General features: G+C 33.8%; 3 protein-coding genes across 3 annotated transcripts; 2 read left to right on the top strand and 1 right to left on the bottom strand.

Moving 5' to 3' along the window:
• Positions 1–3,682: 3,682 nt before the first annotated feature.
• LOC105861299 (olfactory receptor 8K3) lies at positions 3,683–4,624 on the top strand. The gene has a single exon (XM_012746688.1). It carries the CDS (start codon positions 3,683–3,685, stop codon positions 4,622–4,624), a length of 942 nt encoding a protein of 313 aa, XP_012602142.1.
• A 2,526-nt stretch (positions 4,625–7,150) lies between these two features.
• LOC109730679 (olfactory receptor 5AL1-like) lies at positions 7,151–9,903 on the top strand. The gene is made up of 2 exons (XM_020286677.1): positions 7,151–7,248; positions 9,237–9,903. The coding sequence occupies exons 1-2, from the start codon at positions 7,151–7,153 to the stop codon at positions 9,901–9,903; spliced, it is 765 nt and encodes a 254-aa protein (XP_020142266.1).
• A 6,860-nt stretch (positions 9,904–16,763) lies between these two features.
• OR8U3 (olfactory receptor family 8 subfamily U member 3) lies at positions 16,764–17,734 on the bottom strand. The gene has a single exon (XM_012746702.1). The coding sequence runs from the start codon at positions 17,732–17,734 to the stop codon at positions 16,775–16,777; it is 960 nt and encodes a 319-aa protein (XP_012602156.1). The 3' UTR covers positions 16,764–16,774.
• Positions 17,735–21,875: the final 4,141 nt, after the last annotated feature.

Genomic DNA, 21,875 nt, shown 5'->3' on the forward strand with positions numbered 1-21,875 from the left:
GATTTGATCGCACAATCGTAGCAAAATGTGACCATTTCTTATTCAAGTGTCTGGGCTTTCTACTACTCAATAATACCTGAGCAGAAATAAGACCTTTCTCTTTTTTCCTTCATATAAAGTTTCATATATTTTATATGGTGTGATAGGCTGAATGTTCATAAGCATCTTCGAAACACCATCATGGTATTTTTTCTTATAAAATATTTGTTTTACACAAACAATTCTCTCTAATTGAGGACAAAGCTAACATCGAATGAAGTATAATTAAAAGGATATGAGTATTTTTTAATGAAAGAATAAATAGCTATGGTTATTTTATAACTCATATTCATATCCTTTCAAATACTTATTTAGTCTTCCTTGTGACCCTCTTAAAAATTTAATATTAAATTATTATTAATATAAATATGTAAATATGATAATTTCCTGATATCTTGATGATGAAAAAGGGGGTTTCTATCTTATATTCAGATGTAAGGTATTTGAAGATTAGGAGACTTTTAACTATCCAGTATTATGGTAAAATACAAAAAAAAATCATAATATACTTCAGTATCCAATAGGATTTGCCAAAAAGCAGATATGATTTTATCAAAAAGTATAGCTTTTAAAAATACAATTGATGTTGAACAAAATAGTGAAATATAGAAAAAAAAATCTGGTTCTTTCCCTAGAACTCCAAAACTAATGAGAGAAAATACATTTATCTTCCTTACTTAAGAAGAAAATAGGTACTTACCAGCTGTGATTATTTTTTAGTCTCTCATAATTGTAAAAATAATACAAAACAAGTAAACAAAACACATGATTTATATTGCTTTTTATTGTACTTATTAAATATATTTTCTAATATTACTAACTCTTGATACAACTCTTCGTATTTCTCTAATATAGGAAAGATGTGTTCATAGGGTCAAGGTAGGATAACAGGAGATCACAATTTTCTAAGAAATATTTTAATTGATTTAAGTTCAAATTAAACATAACTTTTATATTTAATCTTATATAATGGTAAGTATTTATTTTTGCTTATCACTCAGAGACTGCCATCATTATAATTTTCACTGTAAACAATATAATTTCCCTTCTTTTTTAAATAAAGAAGCATTGGGGCTTATAATTTTTAAACCAATAATAATCTCTTACCTTAACATGTCCTCCATTTCCTGTCCTGAAATCTTGTAAATCTGTGAGTCATCGGGGAATTTAAATACATGTTTATTTGATTACACACATGTTTATCTGCATTATGTGCTATATCATAGGTCCAAGTCTCTCTGGCCTAAATGCTCAGAACCATCTCAAATCACAGCCAGGAATCTATATATATATATCATCTTTGGTGTATTTCATTTTGTCTCTATGTTATTGTGTCCCATAGTGATTTTATGTCATTTTTCTCTTTAATCTATCTTATCTCTTTATACAAGGGGGAGTTTTTATGAATTTTCATTATACAAAACCAATGCCAATGATCATTCTTTCTCCCAGTGTGCTCAGATTTCCTCATACTCCCCTAAGATTTTGCATGATAAAGTACCTTTATTTAACTTTTTACATACAATTCAGTATATCTCAATTATAATGAGAATGCTCTTAGAGGAAGAGTAATAGTTAAGTAAATTTATGTCAAAATAATTTATATTAAAATGTTATTAATGTAGTTGTGAAAAAAATACAAGATAAATAATCCCAAACAATAAGACATTGGTTGCCTAATTATAGTCATGGAGTGGGGTTGGGGTGCAAAGAGTGGGATAAGTTGTAAGCATTAACATCCTACTTGACCTGATCCTCACCTGTGCATCATTGTTATCCTGGCAAAGAAGTTAACTCACATTCAGGAGAGTTTACACATACATATTCAAAGAAAGTCTCTTTCAGGTAAGGTGTTGTCACAATTCAAGACACCAAAACAAAAGCAAGCCAATACAGAAAACCACTATGTACTTGATATGTGAGAAATACTTCTAGGTGGCATAGACACATGAAACCATTTAATCTTCTCCCATCCTTCCCGACAACCCTGCAAGAACATGTTGGTGTTATATGTGAGAATAAAAAGTTTTAGATAACTTACACTATTTTTCCAAAGTCACCTTTTGAATATAACATAAATTAAGATATAGCATAGAATATATGTATATATATATATACATATATATATATATATATCCTAGTACTTTTCTCTATAAAAATAAAAATAATTGTCACTGTGATATGTTATGGTGTTCTTATTTGTATTAAATTCTCCTTTGTTCTACCACTAGAGATAAGAGTTTGCTGTAGGTGGTTTTATGCATCTTCAGAACTTGTGGCATGAATATTTTTATAAAACTGAAATTATATTATGCCATATTACTAAATGTAATTTATAAACATGATTATATATTGTCGGGAGCTGTCCTGAACACGGACGATTCTAGGCATGGCTGCTGCCCGGAACACTGGGGTCTTTAATGACATAGCACCTGCCCTGAATCAAAGCTCTGACATTTTGACCTTTCTCCTTGGCTTCGGAGGATATAGGAAATACAGCTGCAGTCATGGAAAATCACTGAGGTAATCAGTTGCCCGTAGTTCTCTTTGAATAGTGTGTCCTGTAGTCCTAAGTATTCTTTACCCTAGGCAGCCCTGTTAGTCATTCCTGATTGTTCTTTAGCCTGGGCTGCCTTGACTGATTAGTCAGGTATTTATAGCCCTATTGATCTTAGAAGAAGTTAAGGTTTAGATTAGGTGATGGGAAAATTGCTCAACCCATAGAAAATCCATGAAGTTAGTTTATAGCCCAAAAAACCAGAGCTATCTGGTTTCTGAACTAATGTAAGCAAGTACTAGTTGTTCAATTGTATCAGTTCCCTTTTGATCTTGTCTGTATAAATATAGCCCCTAAAATAAATGTGGCACAGCAGTCCTCACAGACTCCGTCCTCCCGTTCCTGTTCCCATCTGTGTGTTGTCTCTTTATTTCTTATCCTCCCCCCCTAACTCCAGGTGCCGCACGTCGCCTGCTGGCTCTGGCAATATATGATCACAATTATATAGAAAACTCTAAAAAATAGTACAGTAATCATCTGTACATCAACAGCCACCATTTTAACATTTTTTCAACTTTAAAATGTTTGCTTTCTATTATATATCTACGAGGTCTGTCTGGAAAGTATCCAGCCATTGTTAATATAATGAGAATAGTTACATGGCTGGATACTTACTAGACATACCTTATATGTCTATATATCTATATAGATATCTATCTATATCTATGTATTTATCATCCATCTATCTGTTTATCACTAGTGATATTTTGGTCTGGATAATGTGATGGGCTGAATATTGATTACAATAGAATGTTTAGAAACTTACTGGCTTCTAACCATTAGTTGCACATGGTAGCCCATATCCAAATGGTGACAAAAAATGTCTCTAGACATTGGAAAATGCCGTTTCATGAATGAAACACAACTGAAAATGATTGCTCTGTCTCTGCACCTATCTCAGATTCTACTTATGGATATTTTTATTTATGAATGTTGGGATTATTTGTAAATAGTATAAATTGGGAAATTTGTGTATATCTTATTTATACTAGCTTTGCATTCTAAAAAATTTCCCAGGTGGTAATACAGAAGAGACATTGACTATGCTGATATCTCTGTCCAGAATAGGTTTTCTGATAAACTGAGATGGAAAAGCACAACCTCACAGTGGTGAATGAATTCATTCTGATGGGAATCACAGATCGGCCCGAGCTGCAGGCTCCATTATTTGCCTTGTTCCTCACCATCTATGTGATCTCAGTGGTAGGCAACTTTGGCATGATCATCCTCACGAAGGTGGACTCCAATCTACAAACACCCATGTACTTTTTTCTCAGACACTTGGCTCTCACCGATCTTGGTTATTCAACAACCGTGGGACCTAAGATGCTGGTAAATTTTGTTGTGGATCAAAATACAATCTCCTACTATTTTTGTGCCATACAGCTAGCTTTCTTTCTACTGTTCATCATTAGTGAACTTTTTATTCTGTCAGCAATGTCATACGACCGCTATGTGGCCATCTGTGACCCTCTGCTCTACACAGTCATCATGTCACAAAGGGTGTGTCATGTGCTAGTGACAATCCCCTATCTCTACTGCACATTTGTTTCTCTGCTGGTCACCATAAAGCTTTTTACTTTGTCCTTCTGTGGCTACAATGTCATCAGTCATTTCTACTGTGACAGTCTTCCCTTGTTATCTTTAATTTGCTCAAATACACATGAGATTGAATTGATAATTCTGATCTTAGCAGCTTTTGATTTGATTTCATCCCTTCTTGTAGTTCTTGTGTCTTACCTGCTCATCTTCATAGCCATTCTCAGGATGAACTCTGCTGAGGGCAGGCACAAGGCTTTCTCCACCTGTGGATCCCACCTGACAGTGGTCATAGTATTCTACGGGACTTTGATATTTATGTATGTACAGCCGAAGTCAAGTCACTCCTTTGACACTGATAAAGTGGCTTCTATATTTTACACTCTGGTTATCCCCATGTTGAATCCCTTGATCTATAGCTTGAGGAACAAAGATGTAAAATATGCCCTACAAAGGATTTGGCATAAATTACGCAATATTTTTCTTTAAATTTTCATATACTGTGATTCCTATAAAATAGAAGTAGGCCTCAATATTTGCTCTGTATGACTCTAGAAGGAATAACAAGTGCAGATGGATTGAACATATATTTACATATTGTCTTATATATGACAGGCTTTTCTAATTGCTGTACATAGATTAATGAACAAAACATTTTAAATCCTTTTCTTCCTTGAGAGTTATAAATAAATTATATTCAGAGTAAGTCAATTTTATAGAACAGTAAAATGTGCTAGATGGATATAGACCAAAAAGAAGAAAAAGGATGCAAGGAAAGTTAGTATGCTGAGTGACAGTAGGGAGTGGCAGTAATCACAGAGGAGGGTGGCAAAGATTCTCTAGTGTTTTTATCAGCTATTGAAGTAAAATTTGCAGTGCTTGTGAGTGAGTCTGTGTGTGTTTGTATGTGAGCTCTTTCATTCTGTTTAAGCCTTCACTGATACATTTTAGAACTGTATTTGGTGCTGGTTGTTTAAATGATATGTGATGATTTTAAGTCTTAATGAAAGTGCTCAAATAATAACTATTCCAAGTCTTGGGATTCCACTTTTTCTTTACTTATATCTTTATTTTCACATATGAGTTTGAACATACATTGTAGCTCAGTAATTCCTAAATTCTGATTATCACCTGATTTTGTCTCACTCAACCAGTTGTTGTTCTTGCTTAATAACTGCCTATTTTTTTCACAGATTGTTATTTTCCTACTTACCTAAAAAAAACATATAATTACCTGTGTATAAAACTTGTGTTCCAGTTGTTCTGCTTCTTTGGTAAGAAGACCATTTTATGATGAATTAATTGCGTTGCCTCTTTTTCATTGAGTTGACTTTCTCAATTTTGATCAATATTGAAGATGCATTATATTTTCATTGACTTTAATTATTTGACTACATCAGTTGATTGTTCTACTTGTGAGACGTAAATAAAAATAATCACAAGGATTACACTGTACCGCATTTCTCTGCTGGCCATTGTGGATGTACTTTGGTGGTGACAGATCTTCACTCTTGCGACAGAGAGGCCTGATACGAAGGCAAGGGTAAAGTTATCTGGCTTTTTGGACATAGTTGTTCTGTGTAACTCTCAGAATTTTCCCAAGTAATTTTGGCCATTTTTATTCTTTTTTAATAATCTTAACATTTTATTGAAGGTATCGGATTCTAGAATATTTCCTCAGTTCATCATCATAAAATAAAATTCCATGTGCAGCCAATGAAAGTTGAATGAGTATTTTTTATTGAAATAAAATTTAAAAGTACACAGTACATTGTCATGTAAGGATAAATATTACCATATTGTTGCTGTAGTCAAAATGAATCTTTAAGATAGTTATAGGAAATATCAGGTAATAATAATATCTCACATTTACTGAATGCTATATGATAAGGATTCTTTATGTTTCAATTAATTTACCCATCACAAAAGCTCTGTGAGGTAGCTTCTGTTAACAGTTCCATTTTTATTGCTTGTTAACAGAGGCAATTTTATAAAAGTTCCCAATACAAAGAAATGATAAATGTTTGAAGTGATGGATATGCTAATTACACTGATTTCACCACCAAATATTGTATGTATCAAAACATCACTATATACTCCATAAATATGAACAACTATGAGTAAAAAAATAAATAAAAAAGAAATTGCTAGAAAATAAAAAAAAAAGGTTCCTATTTCAGAAAATAAAATAGAGGCTTAGAGAGGGTAAGTACATTTTCAGAGTTCTCCTAGGCATTAAGTATTAGAACCAGGTTTCAAAACGAGGTGATTTAGCTCCAGATTTTATACCCTTAACACATACCCTACATTGTCTCTTCATGTCATTCATTCTGCTCCACTTATGTCACCCTTAAATGACAGAGAGTAAAATTTCACTTTGGCATGTTTCAAATTAGAAGAGGAGAGACAGCAGAGAGATCTATTATAAGGTGAATAAGTTCTGGGGACCTCATGTACAGCACTATCTCCAGTCCATCACACTGCATTGTTTACTTGAAATTTGATGGGAACCAAATTTCAAGAGTCCTCACCACCTGCATGCGCACACAAACACACACACACACAAAAGGGAACTATGAGTAGTAAATAGATGTATTAATTACTTTGACGGTAATAATATTTACATGATGTATGCATATATAATATTATTACACTGTACACCTTGAAAACATATAATTTTCTGTCAATTAACTATTTTAAAATAAAGAAAAAGCAGTGAATACCTAGAACCATATCAACCATGTAAAATAAATTCAAGAAAGACATAACTAATCAATAAAGAAGTTGACTCACAGAAGTATAAACCAACCAGTCCATTATGTAAGAGTGACTTTACTCAAATAAAAAGCTATCACATGCACACGGGGCAGCTCAACAGGGTCCTGCTGCACCTGGAGTCAGAGCTGGCACAGATCCGAGCAGCGGGACAGCACCAGGCCCAGGAGTACCAGGCCCTACTGAACATCAAGGTCAAACTGGAGGCTGGGATCGCCACCTACCACCGCCTGCTATAAGATGGGGAAGACTTTGATCGTGGTGATTAATGTCCTGGACAGCAGCAACTCCGTGCAAAGCATCCAAAAGACCACATCCACAGGACAGTGGGCGGCAAAGTATGTCTGAGACTGATGACACCCAAGTTCTATGGCATTGAGGGAGTAGGAGTAGGGTGCCCTTATGCCAATAAAGTTCAGATGTCATTGAAAAACCAAACAAAAAGCTATCATAAAGCAGATGAATGCAGGTAGCTTGAGAAGATTTGTAATAAATTGCAAAGAAGGGGATAGCATGAGTTAGTATTGAGTAGTTAGAATTATGCTGAAAAAGAAATATCAAAGCAGGTTTTCTTGATTTCTATCCTAATAAGATCAGCCACCTTTGAAGAAGGAAGATTAAGGAAAAGCAGAATTTATTTTTTAACTGGAGACTGTTAATGAGATGTAGGTTGAATTCAACCAGGGACAAATAATAGATAAATGACCCTTCCCCAACAGGTGAGGAAATTATTTATTCTCCTTCTCACCTTCTCCATATTGAACTTTAATCATTTTATGAGAACTTCAGCTATATGGGAATTAATTTAAGGGCAAACAGTGGCAAACATACTGACTCTGATATTGTTGAGCTACTGAACTAAGAAAAAGAAAAGTCACCAGGCCCCAATGTCAGAAAACTTTTTTGAAAAAATTAAATCATCTTCCTCAAACCAGCATTCCTTGAGTAGTTTATAATATGCATGGGAAAATTATTTCCAAATGATAAAATGGGGAAAGGCAGAAACACCACATGACATTGTGAAGGCTGGGCACTATGTTATTCTAGAGTGTGCCATTCATGTAGACTAAGAAGAATAAAATTCCTCCCTCAAAGATGTACAAAACATTGCATATTGCTTTGATTAATGTAAACATCTCAAACTCTCCCACCACAGTGATTACACAAATGCAAAGAACATATGACTCAGAACTATCAATTCAATTTCAAGAAAATAAACTTTATTAATCAACCTATATAGTTTCTCATTGAAGGAGTTCAATAGAACAACAGCCCAAATGCCCATCAATCAAAGAATGGATTAATAAAATGTGGTATATGTACACCATGGAGTACTATTCAGCTCTAAGAAACAATGGTGATATAGCACACCTTATATTTTCCTGGTTAGAGCTGGAACCCATACTACTAAGTGAAGTATCCCAAGAATGGAAAAACAAGCACCAGATATATTCTCCAGCAAACTGGTATTAACTGAGTAGCACCTAAGTGGACACATAGGTGCTACAGTAATAGGGTATTGGGCAGGTGGGAGGGGGGAGGGGGGCGGGTATATACATACATAGTGAGTGAGATGTGCACCATCTGGGGGATGGTCATGATGGAGACTCAGACTTTTGGGGGGAGGGGGGGAAATGGGCATTTATTGAAACCTTAAAATCTGTACCCCCATAATATACCAAAATAAAAAAAATAATTATAAAAAAAAAAAAGAAAATACCAATTGAAAAATTTAAGTATGAAAGATAATTTTTAAAAAATATTTCATAATTCATAACAATCTTAATAATCCCAAGTATCACATTGTGTCTTCACATGATTTCTTAAATGGGGACAAGTGCCACCTGGGAAGAAAGGGCTGGGGAAAATGACAACTTGGTCAATTGCTGGATGTGTGGATAAAGTGGATAAAGAATAAACCACTAGAAAGATGAACAGGAGTGACAAATGTAGAGAGATTTTAGAAGTCAGAATACAAGAGGAGCTATAATCTAATTTCCAGCATAGATAAGCGGTACACTTTGGAAAAATGAGTGCCATAACCTTCACAAGGGCATGTGGTGTTTCTCCCATTTTCTATGATTCACATTTGAGCATAAGTTTACATTGTATTTAGTTGGACTTATAAGTACCCTGATGGTAAATACTAAAATATTTTGCATGATATTCTTTAAATCCCAGCTAAAACATATGATAGAATATGTTAAATAATAACAGAATATACAATCAGATCTATTTATTTCTATAATCAGTAGTTCAAAATATTGGTTTACAACTCAGAGCAATAGAAAATAGTCAACATTAGAGTAGACAAAATAAAATTCAGTTTTTATTCTGCATGTGCCATTCAGGTATGCTGCTTCATCACATTTGCAGTTTGTGAATTTTATTTGCTATCAGTCATGGCATATGATCGGTATGTTGCCATCTGCAACCCTTTACTTTATGTCATTCTAATGCCCAGGAAAGTCTGTATTCGAATGATTGCTAGCATATACGTTTACGGATTCACTGTGGGTCTTGTACAGACAGTGGCGACATTTCGATTATCTTTTTGTAACTCCAACAGGGTCAACCATTTCTACTGTGATGATGTTCCTTTAGTTGCTATGGCCTGTTTTGACACTCACGTCAAAGAACTGATGCTTTTAATCATCGCTGGGTTCAATATCCTTTGCTCTCTAGTGATTGTGGTAATTTCTTATGTCTTCATCTTCTTTGCCATCCTGAGGATTCATTCTGCTGAAGGAAGACAGAAAGCATTTTCTACCTGTGCTTCCCACCTGACCTCCATCACAATATTTTATGGAACACACATTTTTACATACCTCCAGCCCAAGTCAAGCCATTCTATGAATTTAGATAAATTTGCTTTGGTGTTTTTTGTGGTGGTGATTCCCATGTTAAACCCATTGATCTATAGCTTGAGAAATCAGGAAGTAAAAAATGCGCTAAACAGAATTATAGAAAAATTGTGTTTGGGTATCAAATAACCTAAAAATCACTGGGCAGAAATAAGACAACTTTTTTTTTTTTTTGAGACAGAGTCTCCCTCTGTCACCCAGGCTAGAGTGCCGTGGTGTCAGCCTGGTTCACAAGTTAACAGCAGCCTCAAACTCCTGGCCTTAAGCAAGCCTCCTGCCTTGGCCTCCCGAGTAGCTGGGACTACAGGTGCATACCACCACTCCAGACTCATTTATTCAATTTTTAGTAGAGATGGGGTCTCACTCTTGCTCAGGCTGAGTCTTGAACTCCTGACCTCAAGCCATCCTACTGGCTCAGCCTCTCAGAGTGCTAGGTTTACAAGCATAAGCCACTGCACTCAGCCAAGAAATGAGAAGATTTTTATTTGCATCTTGTTTAGATTCATAATACTGGTAAATGATAGAGCCAATTCCTCACTTTCAATTCTCAAACTCACTCAGTATATGTCTCACCCACTCTTTCATTCTCAGTGTTCTCACATAAAAGGCATTTGGTAAATTTTGAGTCATTGAATTGTAAAAGAATCGAGAGGGAGGGAGAAACAGAGATCTTAATATCTTATTCCTCTTTAGTGACAACAGCTTCATCATTAATTGGAAAAACTGTACTTGGTAATGCCGATTTTAACTCTATATGATATTGAGAAATTTGGGTTATATTGAAATTGTTCAACATCTTATAAATGATATTCTATGTTTGTTGCATAGATCATCTGGAAAATGTTTAAATCATCATGTCAAAGTTTAATAGCAAGGATTGTGTGTGTGTGTGTATTTCAAGATGATAACTTCCCTAGTACTCCACTTTCTCTGCATTCTGCTGGAAAAGATAGCATTAGCAGAGTTATCTTGATATTAAATATTTATCAACATAGATTCTGTATCCGTTTAGATCACTAGAGCCACTTCACACCCTTGTAATGCACTGCCTCTTCTATATAAGTGCAAGGTTAGGAAATGAACTCTTCAATATCTTGGCTAACATCTTTGCCTTTCTAATAAACAGCTGTTATCATGGGTAAATGTCTGTACCTCAGTTTCCTCATCTGCAAAACTCAGTTTCCATCTCCTGGACTGATTGTGAATATTAAATAAAAGTATAAATATAAAAGGCATTGCACAGTTTCTAATGCATTGTCAGTACTTCACAAATGGCCGGTTTTACACTTAATTATTAACATTGTTATTGTATTAATGATTCCTTTTATTTGTTCTTAGGTAATGGGATAAAAACTTCTTTTGACATAATGGGCAACATGGTATTCTCCATTTTAAATCAACAAAATGAAAATATAAAAATTAAGGGTTTATTTTATTGCAATCTTTTTGCCGGGAGTTAGCCACTCTCCCAGCAAATCAGGGCCCAAGGCAGGACAATCACAAGGGATTTGGAAATAGTAAGAAATAAAGGAACAGTATAAACTGAGAAATGATTGAGACAGAGACAAAGTGCAGTTTAAATGATGGGGGAGGTAGAGGGTCTCCAGCATTCCTGTGAGCTGTGAGACCATGAGTGAAGTCCCACACCAGTATTTATTGTTACAGCAAATAGTTATCTTTTGTTAGAGAATTACGTGTACAGTTAATTTTTTGAGGTTTCCAGGGGAACCTTACCTAATTCTGTCTACAAGAATAGACGGTTACACAATTTTTTTAAGATAAGCATGCTAAGCTCCAAGTTAGAAACAGACCTAGCTGAGCATATAAATTAAAGATAAAATGTATAAAATGAGACCACTGAGTCTGTGTACTACTCTAATCAATCTACTTCTTCTAAACACAGAAACATGTAGTCAGGGATGAAGCAGGAATAGCCTTGAAGTCTAGGATACTTCCAGCTGCACATTATCTGCTGGACAGGCATTTTAATAAGCTTCTCTGCCAAGGACCCAAACCGAGCTTCTGCCTTGCAAAAAAGCTCAAGTCAATGGCCGGCAGCAAAGAAGAAATGTTGCTTTGCAAACATCCTTTGACAACACCTCCCTTGTTGGAAGCAGCTTCTATTCTGTGAACTAACATGTCCACAGATCAAAACCTCTGAAACTTTTCACGTCTCTTAGCCTATTTCCCAACATCTTTCAAGCAAGTTAATTCTTTTAAATTTCTTTTTGTGTGTACATTGATAAACATATTTTAAATGTATTTTTTAGGTTCTATCATACCTGTTACTTAAAATATGCATATTTTTCTTTAAAAAATGAAACTAATTTTGTTTCACTTAGCAAAGACAGATTAATTATGAATTTATTTAATTCCAAATTTTGCAAAGTGAAGATTAACCACTATCTGCTAAATGATTTTCATGTGTCAAGGGCCAGGTGAGTTGTTTTAAATGGTTTGCCTCAGTTAATTTTCATATCTTCCAATTGAGATGGGCATTTAAAGAATGAAAAAAAATTAAAATAATTCATGTACTTTAGTAACACACACATAGCTAAAAAGTGGAAGAAACAAGATTTGAGTTCACTTTTCATCAACGACAAAGCTTCATTTTTAATGACTATATACACTTATAAAATACTGGGATTTAAAAAGAAACTAAATGATGATTCATAGAAAGTCACCCCAAAGCTAGATTTAAATTAAAATTTTTCAAAAGTTAAAAAAAAAAATCAATAGAAAGTTATGTCAGCCTGAGTGTGGCACAGAATATAGATCCTACTGCCATGTTGCTCATCTACTCTGGAAAAGAAATTAAAGAAAAAGGTCTGCAGATATAGAACAGAGGATTTTCAGCCTTTATCATTCTATTGCTATCAATGATGTTAACATTAAATGTTTCTGAAAATCTTCCATATCCCCCCAAAGCCAGATTCTCAGCTATTGCTGACATCACTGGGTCCCATTTGCTATTATATCTACAAAACTGCCTTGATTTAGAACTTAAAGAAAGGACCATTAACAACTCTCAGGCTCAATTTTCTCATTTATAAAGTGAGACTTTTAGGAAAATTATCTCTAATTGCCCTAAACCTATGTGATTACCTATATTAAAAAAATCAACATTTCATCCTTAATTTAATTACTTACAGACCAAATCAAGTACCAAAAGGAATACCTGAGAAAAATATATTGTCTCCCAATATATAATTAGCAGTGGTTATTTTTCAAAGATTTTAATATAATATTAATTTGATGGAGTCAAAATAAAGGAAACCAACAAAATGAAACTGTAACCTACATATAGGAAAAAAGATTGTGAACTATATATCAGTTAACGGGTTAATATTCAAATGTATAAAGAATTCATACAACTCAATAGCAAAAGAAACATATAACCCAATTAAAAAATGAGGAAAGGACCTGAACATATATTTCTCCAAAGAAAAATAGCCAACAGGTATATGAAAACGTACTCAAAATTACAAATTGTCAGGGAAATGCAAATCAAAATCACTGTGAAATATCATAGCACATACATTAGGATAAGTATTATCAAAAAGACAAGAGATAACTATTGTCTAACATCCAGAGAAGAGGTAACCCTTGTAGCCTGTTGCTAGGAACATAGATTGTTATAGCCATTATGGAAGACAATATGAAGCCTCCTGAAGAAATTAAAAATAGAATTACCATAGGACTCAGAATATCTTCTTCTGGATATATACCCAAAGAAAATATAATGATATAATGACTGCCTCGTAAAGAAACCTACAATTCTGTTCACTGAGTAGTATTCACAATAACCAAAATATGGAAAAAAACCTAGGTTTTTTTTAATGGATAAAAAATTGTGTATAAATGGATAAAATATTTTTCAGCCTTTAAAAGGGGGAAATTCAGCCATTTTCCACACCTTGCATGGACCTAGAGGATTTTATACTAAATGAAATAAGCCAAATACAAAAAGAAAAATATTGCATGATCTCACTTATATGTGAAATCTAAGCAACAACAACAAAAAAGAGTCAAATATACAGAAATGAAGAATGAAACAGTGGGTTAGAGCAGAGGAAATGGAAAGATAGTGGTCAAGGGACATAAAATGGCACATGTGTAGGATAAACAATTCTAAAGATCTAATGTACAACATGAGGACTATATTGTTTCAGGACTTTTTCTAAATGTGTAGATTATAAGTTGCTCTTGTCACAGAAGGGAATTATAAGAAAGCATATAAAATGTTATAAATTCATCAGAATTTTTAAATTCTATATGTATCCTGAAAGTTGGTGCCTCTAAAACAATTGATTTTGCAATTAAAGTGTGTTTTCTAAGAAATTTCTTAGCTTCTATTATTTTTAAGCTTATAATAGAAGCTTTCTAAGCTTCTATTATTTTTAAGCTATCTTTTTCTGAGGGAATAAAATAGGTTAAAGACATATTATTTATCTTCTTTTTGTTTGCATCTACTAATTTATCAATTATCAGTATGATTACTAAATAGCATTGATAAGAGGATTAAGCTAGTTGATAAATGATAAATACTTAGGGGAAAGTCAAAGATAGCAAATAGTCTATAAATGTCAGCTGTTTATTATTAGTAGTATTATTGTTATCATTAGTGCAGAAATTTTAGAAGTAGAGGATTTTTTTTTATTCAAGTATAATATTTAAAAATAATTCACACAGTCAAGGTACTGTTATTTTAAGAACAATGCAGTCCACTCAAGCTGAAAAGAATTGAAAAGTGGCTAAAGGGAAGAAATTCAATACAATGTATAAAGCTTTTAATACTAACATGCAAAAACAACTGCTTATAATTTTATTCAAGGCACACCACTGATCAGATGTAGACATAAAAACAAAACAAAACAAAAACTTTGTTTATAAGAGATTAAATTAGGAATGCTTCACATCACCGATGATAATAAAGCTAATATTTACCAAGGCTCTTTTAGGTGCCAGCCATTGTGCCAAGGCCTTTACTCATATTTCCATCTAAATGCTCACACTCTAGCTTGTCACATAAGCATATTTCTTATAAATACTTTGAGCTATATATTTCACAACAACTAGGAATAGCAAAACTCAAATTTGGGGCCAAATCTTTCTTAAATCAGACAAATTCTTCACTAATAGTAGACACTACTAAAGATTATTTTCTACTTTTTATCAGTCTCTTCATTCTACATTTAGGCACAAAAACATCATGGAGATCACAGACTGAGGGGTGAGAAACATAAATATTTATTGAAGTATGCCTGGATAGTGAATGATGTTGATTTTCGTGTTTTGACTGAGGGAGTGGTGTTTCAAGAGATGATGCCAGCCACCTACAGCAATCCCTAAAGTATAGTTTTAGAAGTTGCACAGAACCATGTGTATCTGCTCAAGAAGAAGCTGAGTAACATGTCTATCAAATAAACGTGAATAGTTCAAATCTCTGAGAAAATCTAGGTTTCCCTTAATACATGATGGTTAATAACAAGGAATTAAAATTGTGTAAAGACATGAAAACTTAAATTCAATTAGTATTTAAACATGACTTCTTTAAATAATTCTATAAACAAAAAGGTACAGTGAGACCCCAGAAAACCAGTGTTCTTTAGGTGAGTTATCAAGATTTTATAGGTCTGAATGTTTTTTACCTGTAAAGAAAGAAAATATCTATGACACTTCTAAATGTCATATTTGTGCTATGTGAGAATAATGTGTGCATTTCTCCATAAAAACATACACTCAAAAGACAAAGTGTGGTGAATATAAAAGCACAGGGCTTTGCTGTTGAATCTGTTTTATAAAAACCAGAGAATTCATTCAACTCACAAGGTTCTGCAAGCACTTCATGGCAGCATATCTGAGTCATTTAAAAATTAAGTGCAGGACAGGAAATAATCACTTTGGATTGCAAACCTCAAACTGCAAACTTCAAACAATGTAATGGCTGCAGGTATCATAATATTCTTCTAAAATGTGAAAAAAAATAGGATAACATTAAACCATTAGTTTCTTTTTCTTAAATGTAAAAATAATAAAAGCACATAAAGTCGCTATTTTAAAATTACAAATCATCATCTACAAGAGTGATTGAATAAGTACCAGGCACAGATACATGACATAGTAACTGAAGGTTATTTCTAATTAAACAAATATACAAATACAATCAACTTATTCATCTAAAAACACAATTTCTATAAACCATGTTGTTCCAATTATGTTTAAAAGTCTGATAATGACATATTTAAATTCAATTAATCTATATTATAACATCCTTCATTCTTAATACCTATAATGGTAATAAACAAAATTCAAAGACATGAATTTGCATTTCGAATTTTCATGTTAGTAGTTATGTGACCTTAGGCAATTCATAGATGAAACCTCACACATCTCTTAGGTTTGCTTGATTGTAATAAGTAGGACTACTAGATTAAATTGTCTGGCAGGTAGTAAATAACCCAACCAGGTTTTGTTCTTCTTACTTCATCTCTAAGCTAAATGAATTTATTTTTAGCTTTACATAACAAACATTTATATAACTAACACTTGCAAAACACATATTGTCACTGAATATTGTTCTAAGCATTTCATAAATATTAAGCCATGTAATCCTCAAAATGGACTAATGAGTTAGGTCTTCTTCTTTCCCAGAATTGAAAACAGAGTCACATGGAGTTGAGATCAATTGCCCAAGGTTGCACAGCTAGTAAATGAAGGAAGTAGCATCCAAACTCAGACAGTCTTGTTCCAGAGTCCCAAGCTGTAACAAAAACATCCTGTCGCCTTACACATGCATGTGCTTATATGTGTATTTGAGCATGATTGCGATGGTCTGTCAAGGATATAATGGCCTGAACAGGACTCTTTAATGTGCTCATTCCCTTGTAGAAAGTGTCTAGTTCTGTTAAAGTAACAGTTACATTTTCAGTTGATTGGGAGATGATTACAAGAAAGCATTTGATTTATTTCCCTACTTTTATTTAATAAAGTATTATTATTATTTTCTTAATTTTAGTATCTTTAAGGTTTCACAACATTTATCTACGGCTTTCTTTGAGGCATCTTTGACTTCTTTGTTCCTCAGACTATAGATTAGGGGGTTCAACATGGGGATCACCACTGTGTAGAATACAGAAGCCATTTTGTCTGTGTCCAATGAGTGGTTTGATTTGGGCTGTAGGTACATAAAGATCAGTGTGCCGTAAAAGATAGTAACAGCCACCATATGGGAGCCACAGGTGGAAATGGCTTTGCGTCGCCCCTGGGTAGAGCGGATCCTTAGGATAGCAGCAATGATAAAGATGTAGGAGGTGAGGACAATGGAAGAAGAACAGATCATATCAAAGCCAGCAAAGGCAAAAATCAGAATTTCCTTCATGTGTGTGTCTGAGCAGGACAGCGCTAAGAGAGGGAGGTCATCACAGTAGAAATGGTTAATTACGTTGGGGCCACAGTAAGTCAGACGGAAAGTGATGATGGTATGGAAGAGGGCTACCAGGAAGCTGTATATGTATGGAATGGCCACTAGTTGAATGCAGACTCTTCTTGACATCAGTGTTGAATAATGCAAGGGACTACAGATGGCGACATAGCGATCATAGGCCATGGAGGCTAAAAGGAAGCACTCAGTGATCATGAAGGTGAGAAAACAGCCCAGTTGTGTCGCACAAGCATGGAAAAGAATAGTGTTGCGTTCCACAACAAAATTCACCATCATCTTTGGCGTAATAGCAGAGGAGTAACAAAGGTCAACAAAGGCCAGGTGACTGAGGAAATAGTACATCGGGGTATGGAGTCGGGCATCAATCCTGATTAAGGTAATCAATCCAAGGTTGCCTAGCACTGTGACCAGATAGATAATTAAAAACACCATGAAACATGGGGCCTGGAGCTCTGGCCGGTCTGTAATTCCTTTGAGAATGAATTCAGTAACATAAGAGATATTACCTTTAGCCATTTATTCCTGCAGATTTTGTGGACTCTGCTGCAGTTGAAGAAGGATACTTCTCAAGGTCCCTGCCAGTGTTGGGTAAAGGTGTTCAATGAATCTTCTTGTTTCGAATCATATCGTTATGTAGGCAAAAATGTGCACCGTGACTGTCTAATGACATGCCATTCTTGCCTCAGGGGGGGAGTCGTTTACTATCAGAATAGTTTTCTTAAGAGTTTTTGCTTTGTGATTTTAGAAAATAAGAGAGAATGTTTGTTTAAAATAAATGTTATGAGAGCAATTGAGACCACTAACACTAATATCTGAGAGTTTTTGCTGCCACTATTTTGTGCATGCATATAAATACATAGCAGCACAGAAATAATTAATCTACAAATGTAACTATATTTTTATCTCCCTACTATTCAGTTTTGTGCATTCTCCTGTAAAATATATCAAACACATAGTAAATTAAATTTATATGCTAGTATATATCAAAATAATTGTATATCTACCATGATCTACTCACTTCTCTATATTTTATCCCCCATTTATATATTAATAGAATAATTTATGCTACAGAAGTTGAAAGAAAATTGATCAGAAGTATGGAAAAAGAAGATTTCATTTCCATAGGAATTAAAAAGACATAATTATTTTCTAGTTCAAAATTTTCCGCATTTTGAAGGTAGTTGCCCAAAGAGTTAACACAAATGAAATAATATATGAAATAGTTTATTATTCTAAACTACATGTAGATAAATATCATTCCCATAATTATATGTCAATATATTTCAAAGACCTCAAATACTCCAGTTGGTTGTAATTTCAGCAACATATTCTAAGGAAATATTCAGTTGTGAACAATTTTATGAAAATGTGTATAGCTTGGTGGAGTTTTGATGCATCTTTTAGAATAATTATTTATATTTCTACCATACCTAAAAATGAACACTGGGCTTATTAAGCCCAAAATTAGTTTATTTGAACTTTAATTTTTCTTCTGGATGTATTTGCCACAAAATGGAACCATAAAATATTAACAAGAAAGAGATCTTGAGAGATGATCATTCATATTTAATTTATTATTACTGTGATTATTTTATCTGTTACAATTGAGTACTGTTCTTATCAGATACTCTACTGAGTGCAGTATATGAATTAACTTACGATAATCTCTTGTTTACCCTATAATGATGGTTCTCTCTCACCATCCCTAGTTGACAGTTGGAAAAACCCAGGCCTATGGCAGTGGTCACAGAGAGTTGGTGGCATAGCATGAGTGTGACTGGGTATTCTTGACTGCAGAGCCCATATCCTATTCATAATTATTCTGCCTGAAGTGTAATACTTTGTTCCTTCAGCTTTAATCACTGGAATGGAAGAACAAAGCTAGCAGGTGAATCCGTTTCTTTATAGAGTCGACCTAAATGCTTAAAGCTTAAGGAAAACAAACAAGCTTTAGTTTATTAAAGATTATTAAATTTTTCATGCACTTAGTCAAGATGAAATTGCAGGCTCCTGAAATTCAAAAAAAACCAAAAGTTTCTAATGTTATCCTTTCCAAGAAATATCTTTGATTTGAGAATATTCAGAATTAAGGACTCTCTAACTTTCATATGGACTTGAACCTACTCAACTTTTTCTCACAAAGGTTTTTATTTCCATTGCAGCTGTGAAGCTATGATGTGAACCCTAATTGAGGGTGATTATGAGGCTACTGCACAATGTAAAAGTGAAATAAATTAACAAAAGTGAAATAAACTGAAAGAGGTATTGGGGAAGAGGTTTATTTATCATTTATTATAATTTTTTGACTTCACAAAGACCATCTGTGTATTAGTATTTCCTATTGGTTTTATATAACTTCAAGATTTGTGGTGGTTCCAAGGTACGTGTAAAACCACATCAGAGAGATGGGAAGACAAATGCATCAATGACAACATTAACTCTGGGGGATATTTACTATGAAGTGAAGTGGAATGTTTAAGTACCACATTATGGTAGTAAAACAAAATTCACAGTGAAGCTGCATATTAAGCTAGAGTTTGAATTCCAAACTCAGTAAACTTAAAATTCACCTACAAACAAAATTACTTATGAAGATCTGTTAAAATATTCACAATGTATAGCATTTACGATTTTACATCTACATTACAATTCTCTAGTGGATTTTATCAATTCCTCTAATTTTTAAAAGCAATTTTTCTTCATAGCCTCTAATATAGTTTCTCTAGGTTGTTCTGAAATAAACACAATCCCAAAGCCTCGCCATTTATACAGTAATTTTCACATATCTGTCAATTTTTAGAGGAAATATTTAAAGTCATTGACACAGTTTAACCAAGATTTCTTTAATAAGCATTGATGTTTCTTGCTTCATTGCATCTTTCCTAAAGCAAATTTTTTTCACCAAACTTTACTGCACTTTGGAATCACCTTTGGAGCTTTTAACATCCCAATGCCCAGACACTCCACACCTATTTAATTAGACCGCCTGGGGGTCACCTGGGCATCAGCATTTTTAAACCTCCCCGGGAGTTTCTAATGTAAAACCAGGTTTGAAAGCCAGTAGCTTAAAAATACAAATTCAATGACTAGAATAGCAAGCAGAGCTCAGTCATATTTTCACAATTATTCATTTCTGTATTGGATTTATTTACCTAACCTATGGCTAAATTAATTTGAGTACATGACTCCACCAAGCCAGCTAAAAATTCCAACTAAACTATGCCTATTTCTGTTTTAGGGAAAAGGCTAACCAGTAATGATGTGCACAAGAATAGCCTTAGGAAAATCCATTTCCAGTTCCTACACTTCTGTATCTGTTCCTTTGTGAAAATGATTTGCCTAAGAAGGCACCTGTGCTCTTGATTCTTTTTTGTCTTCCCTTTTTAATATCCATCTTTTGCCCACTTTACAAGTGAAAGGCATACTTCTCATCCATCTGAAACCTCATTATCATTTCTTGCCCCCAGGTGTAAAAATATCCTGATTTCTAAACAATTTGAGCATTCAGACAATCCTTTTCATCAAGGTACCATAAATAAGACCCTGGGATAGGGATAAGACCCATGGGACAGGTCCCATTAATAAGGCAAACTTCAAATACAAATCAAATTTGGCTTTAATCATTAATCATTAAAATTAGACATATGTGGGCTGTCCAGAAAGTATACAGCCAAGAATTATGTTCTTATTATATTAACAATGGCTGGATACTTTCTGGACAGGCCTTGTATATAGATAATATTAATGATTATTTTATTAAGATACATTTAACTTTAGGTATTCATTTAAATACTTAAGTATATATTTTTAAATGCCAATATTTATAAGATATAAAAATTATATCTTCCTATCTATTTAAACTATTGGTGGAAAATTTTGGGTATTTACTTAAATATGTACATTGAGGAAAATATTTCTTTTAAGTTATTTTGTTGAATACCAAAATTAATCAGTAATTATCATTTTGGTCCTTTTTGGTAGTTGGTTAATTCTTTAGCATTACATACATTCATTTATTTGATTCTCTCCTAGTCTCTTAAGATTCTGTTTTGCCCCTTTAGATTCTCAAAACATAGTTGCAGAATGGATTAATCTCTCTCTTACATTCCTTCTTGAAAGGCTTGCCTTTGGCATCTAACACAATGGCAAAGCTTTGCCAGAAAAATAAGTCAATAAAAGGGAAAAAAGTAAATGGTCAGTAGGGGCCTCCTTTCTCCTGTTCATTGCTCTATTGATCAAGATATTTCTTGATTTACTGCCTGGTGCTTTAGGAAGGTTTGCAGAGCTTTTCCAAATTGAACATCCTTTATTCCAGAGCTGTACCAACCTTGTTTTCATTACCAGGGCTTAATAAACATGCTGCAGAGGCACTCTGTGTACTACCAGTGTACTGGAGGTGTCCAGACCTGGTGATTTCAGCCCTCAGATGCCCCCTCTATGTGTTTCAAAGCACAAAAAAATGACATGACATGAAAAAGTTTAGGAAGCACTGGCTTGAGTCAGATTGCCTTGGAGCCTTCATTAGGGCCAAACACTTTTTCTGAGAAGCAATATTAGATAAATGATATACCATTAGGTTTCTACTTTATTTCAGGATTCAAAAACTATAGTGAATATGCATTATTTATTTAAGAGGGAAAATTTTACCTCCTGTTCA

This window comes from Microcebus murinus, chromosome 4 (genome assembly GCF_040939455.1).
Source record: "Microcebus murinus isolate Inina chromosome 4, M.murinus_Inina_mat1.0, whole genome shotgun sequence".
Classification (NCBI taxonomy): domain Eukaryota; kingdom Metazoa; phylum Chordata; class Mammalia; order Primates; family Cheirogaleidae; genus Microcebus; species Microcebus murinus.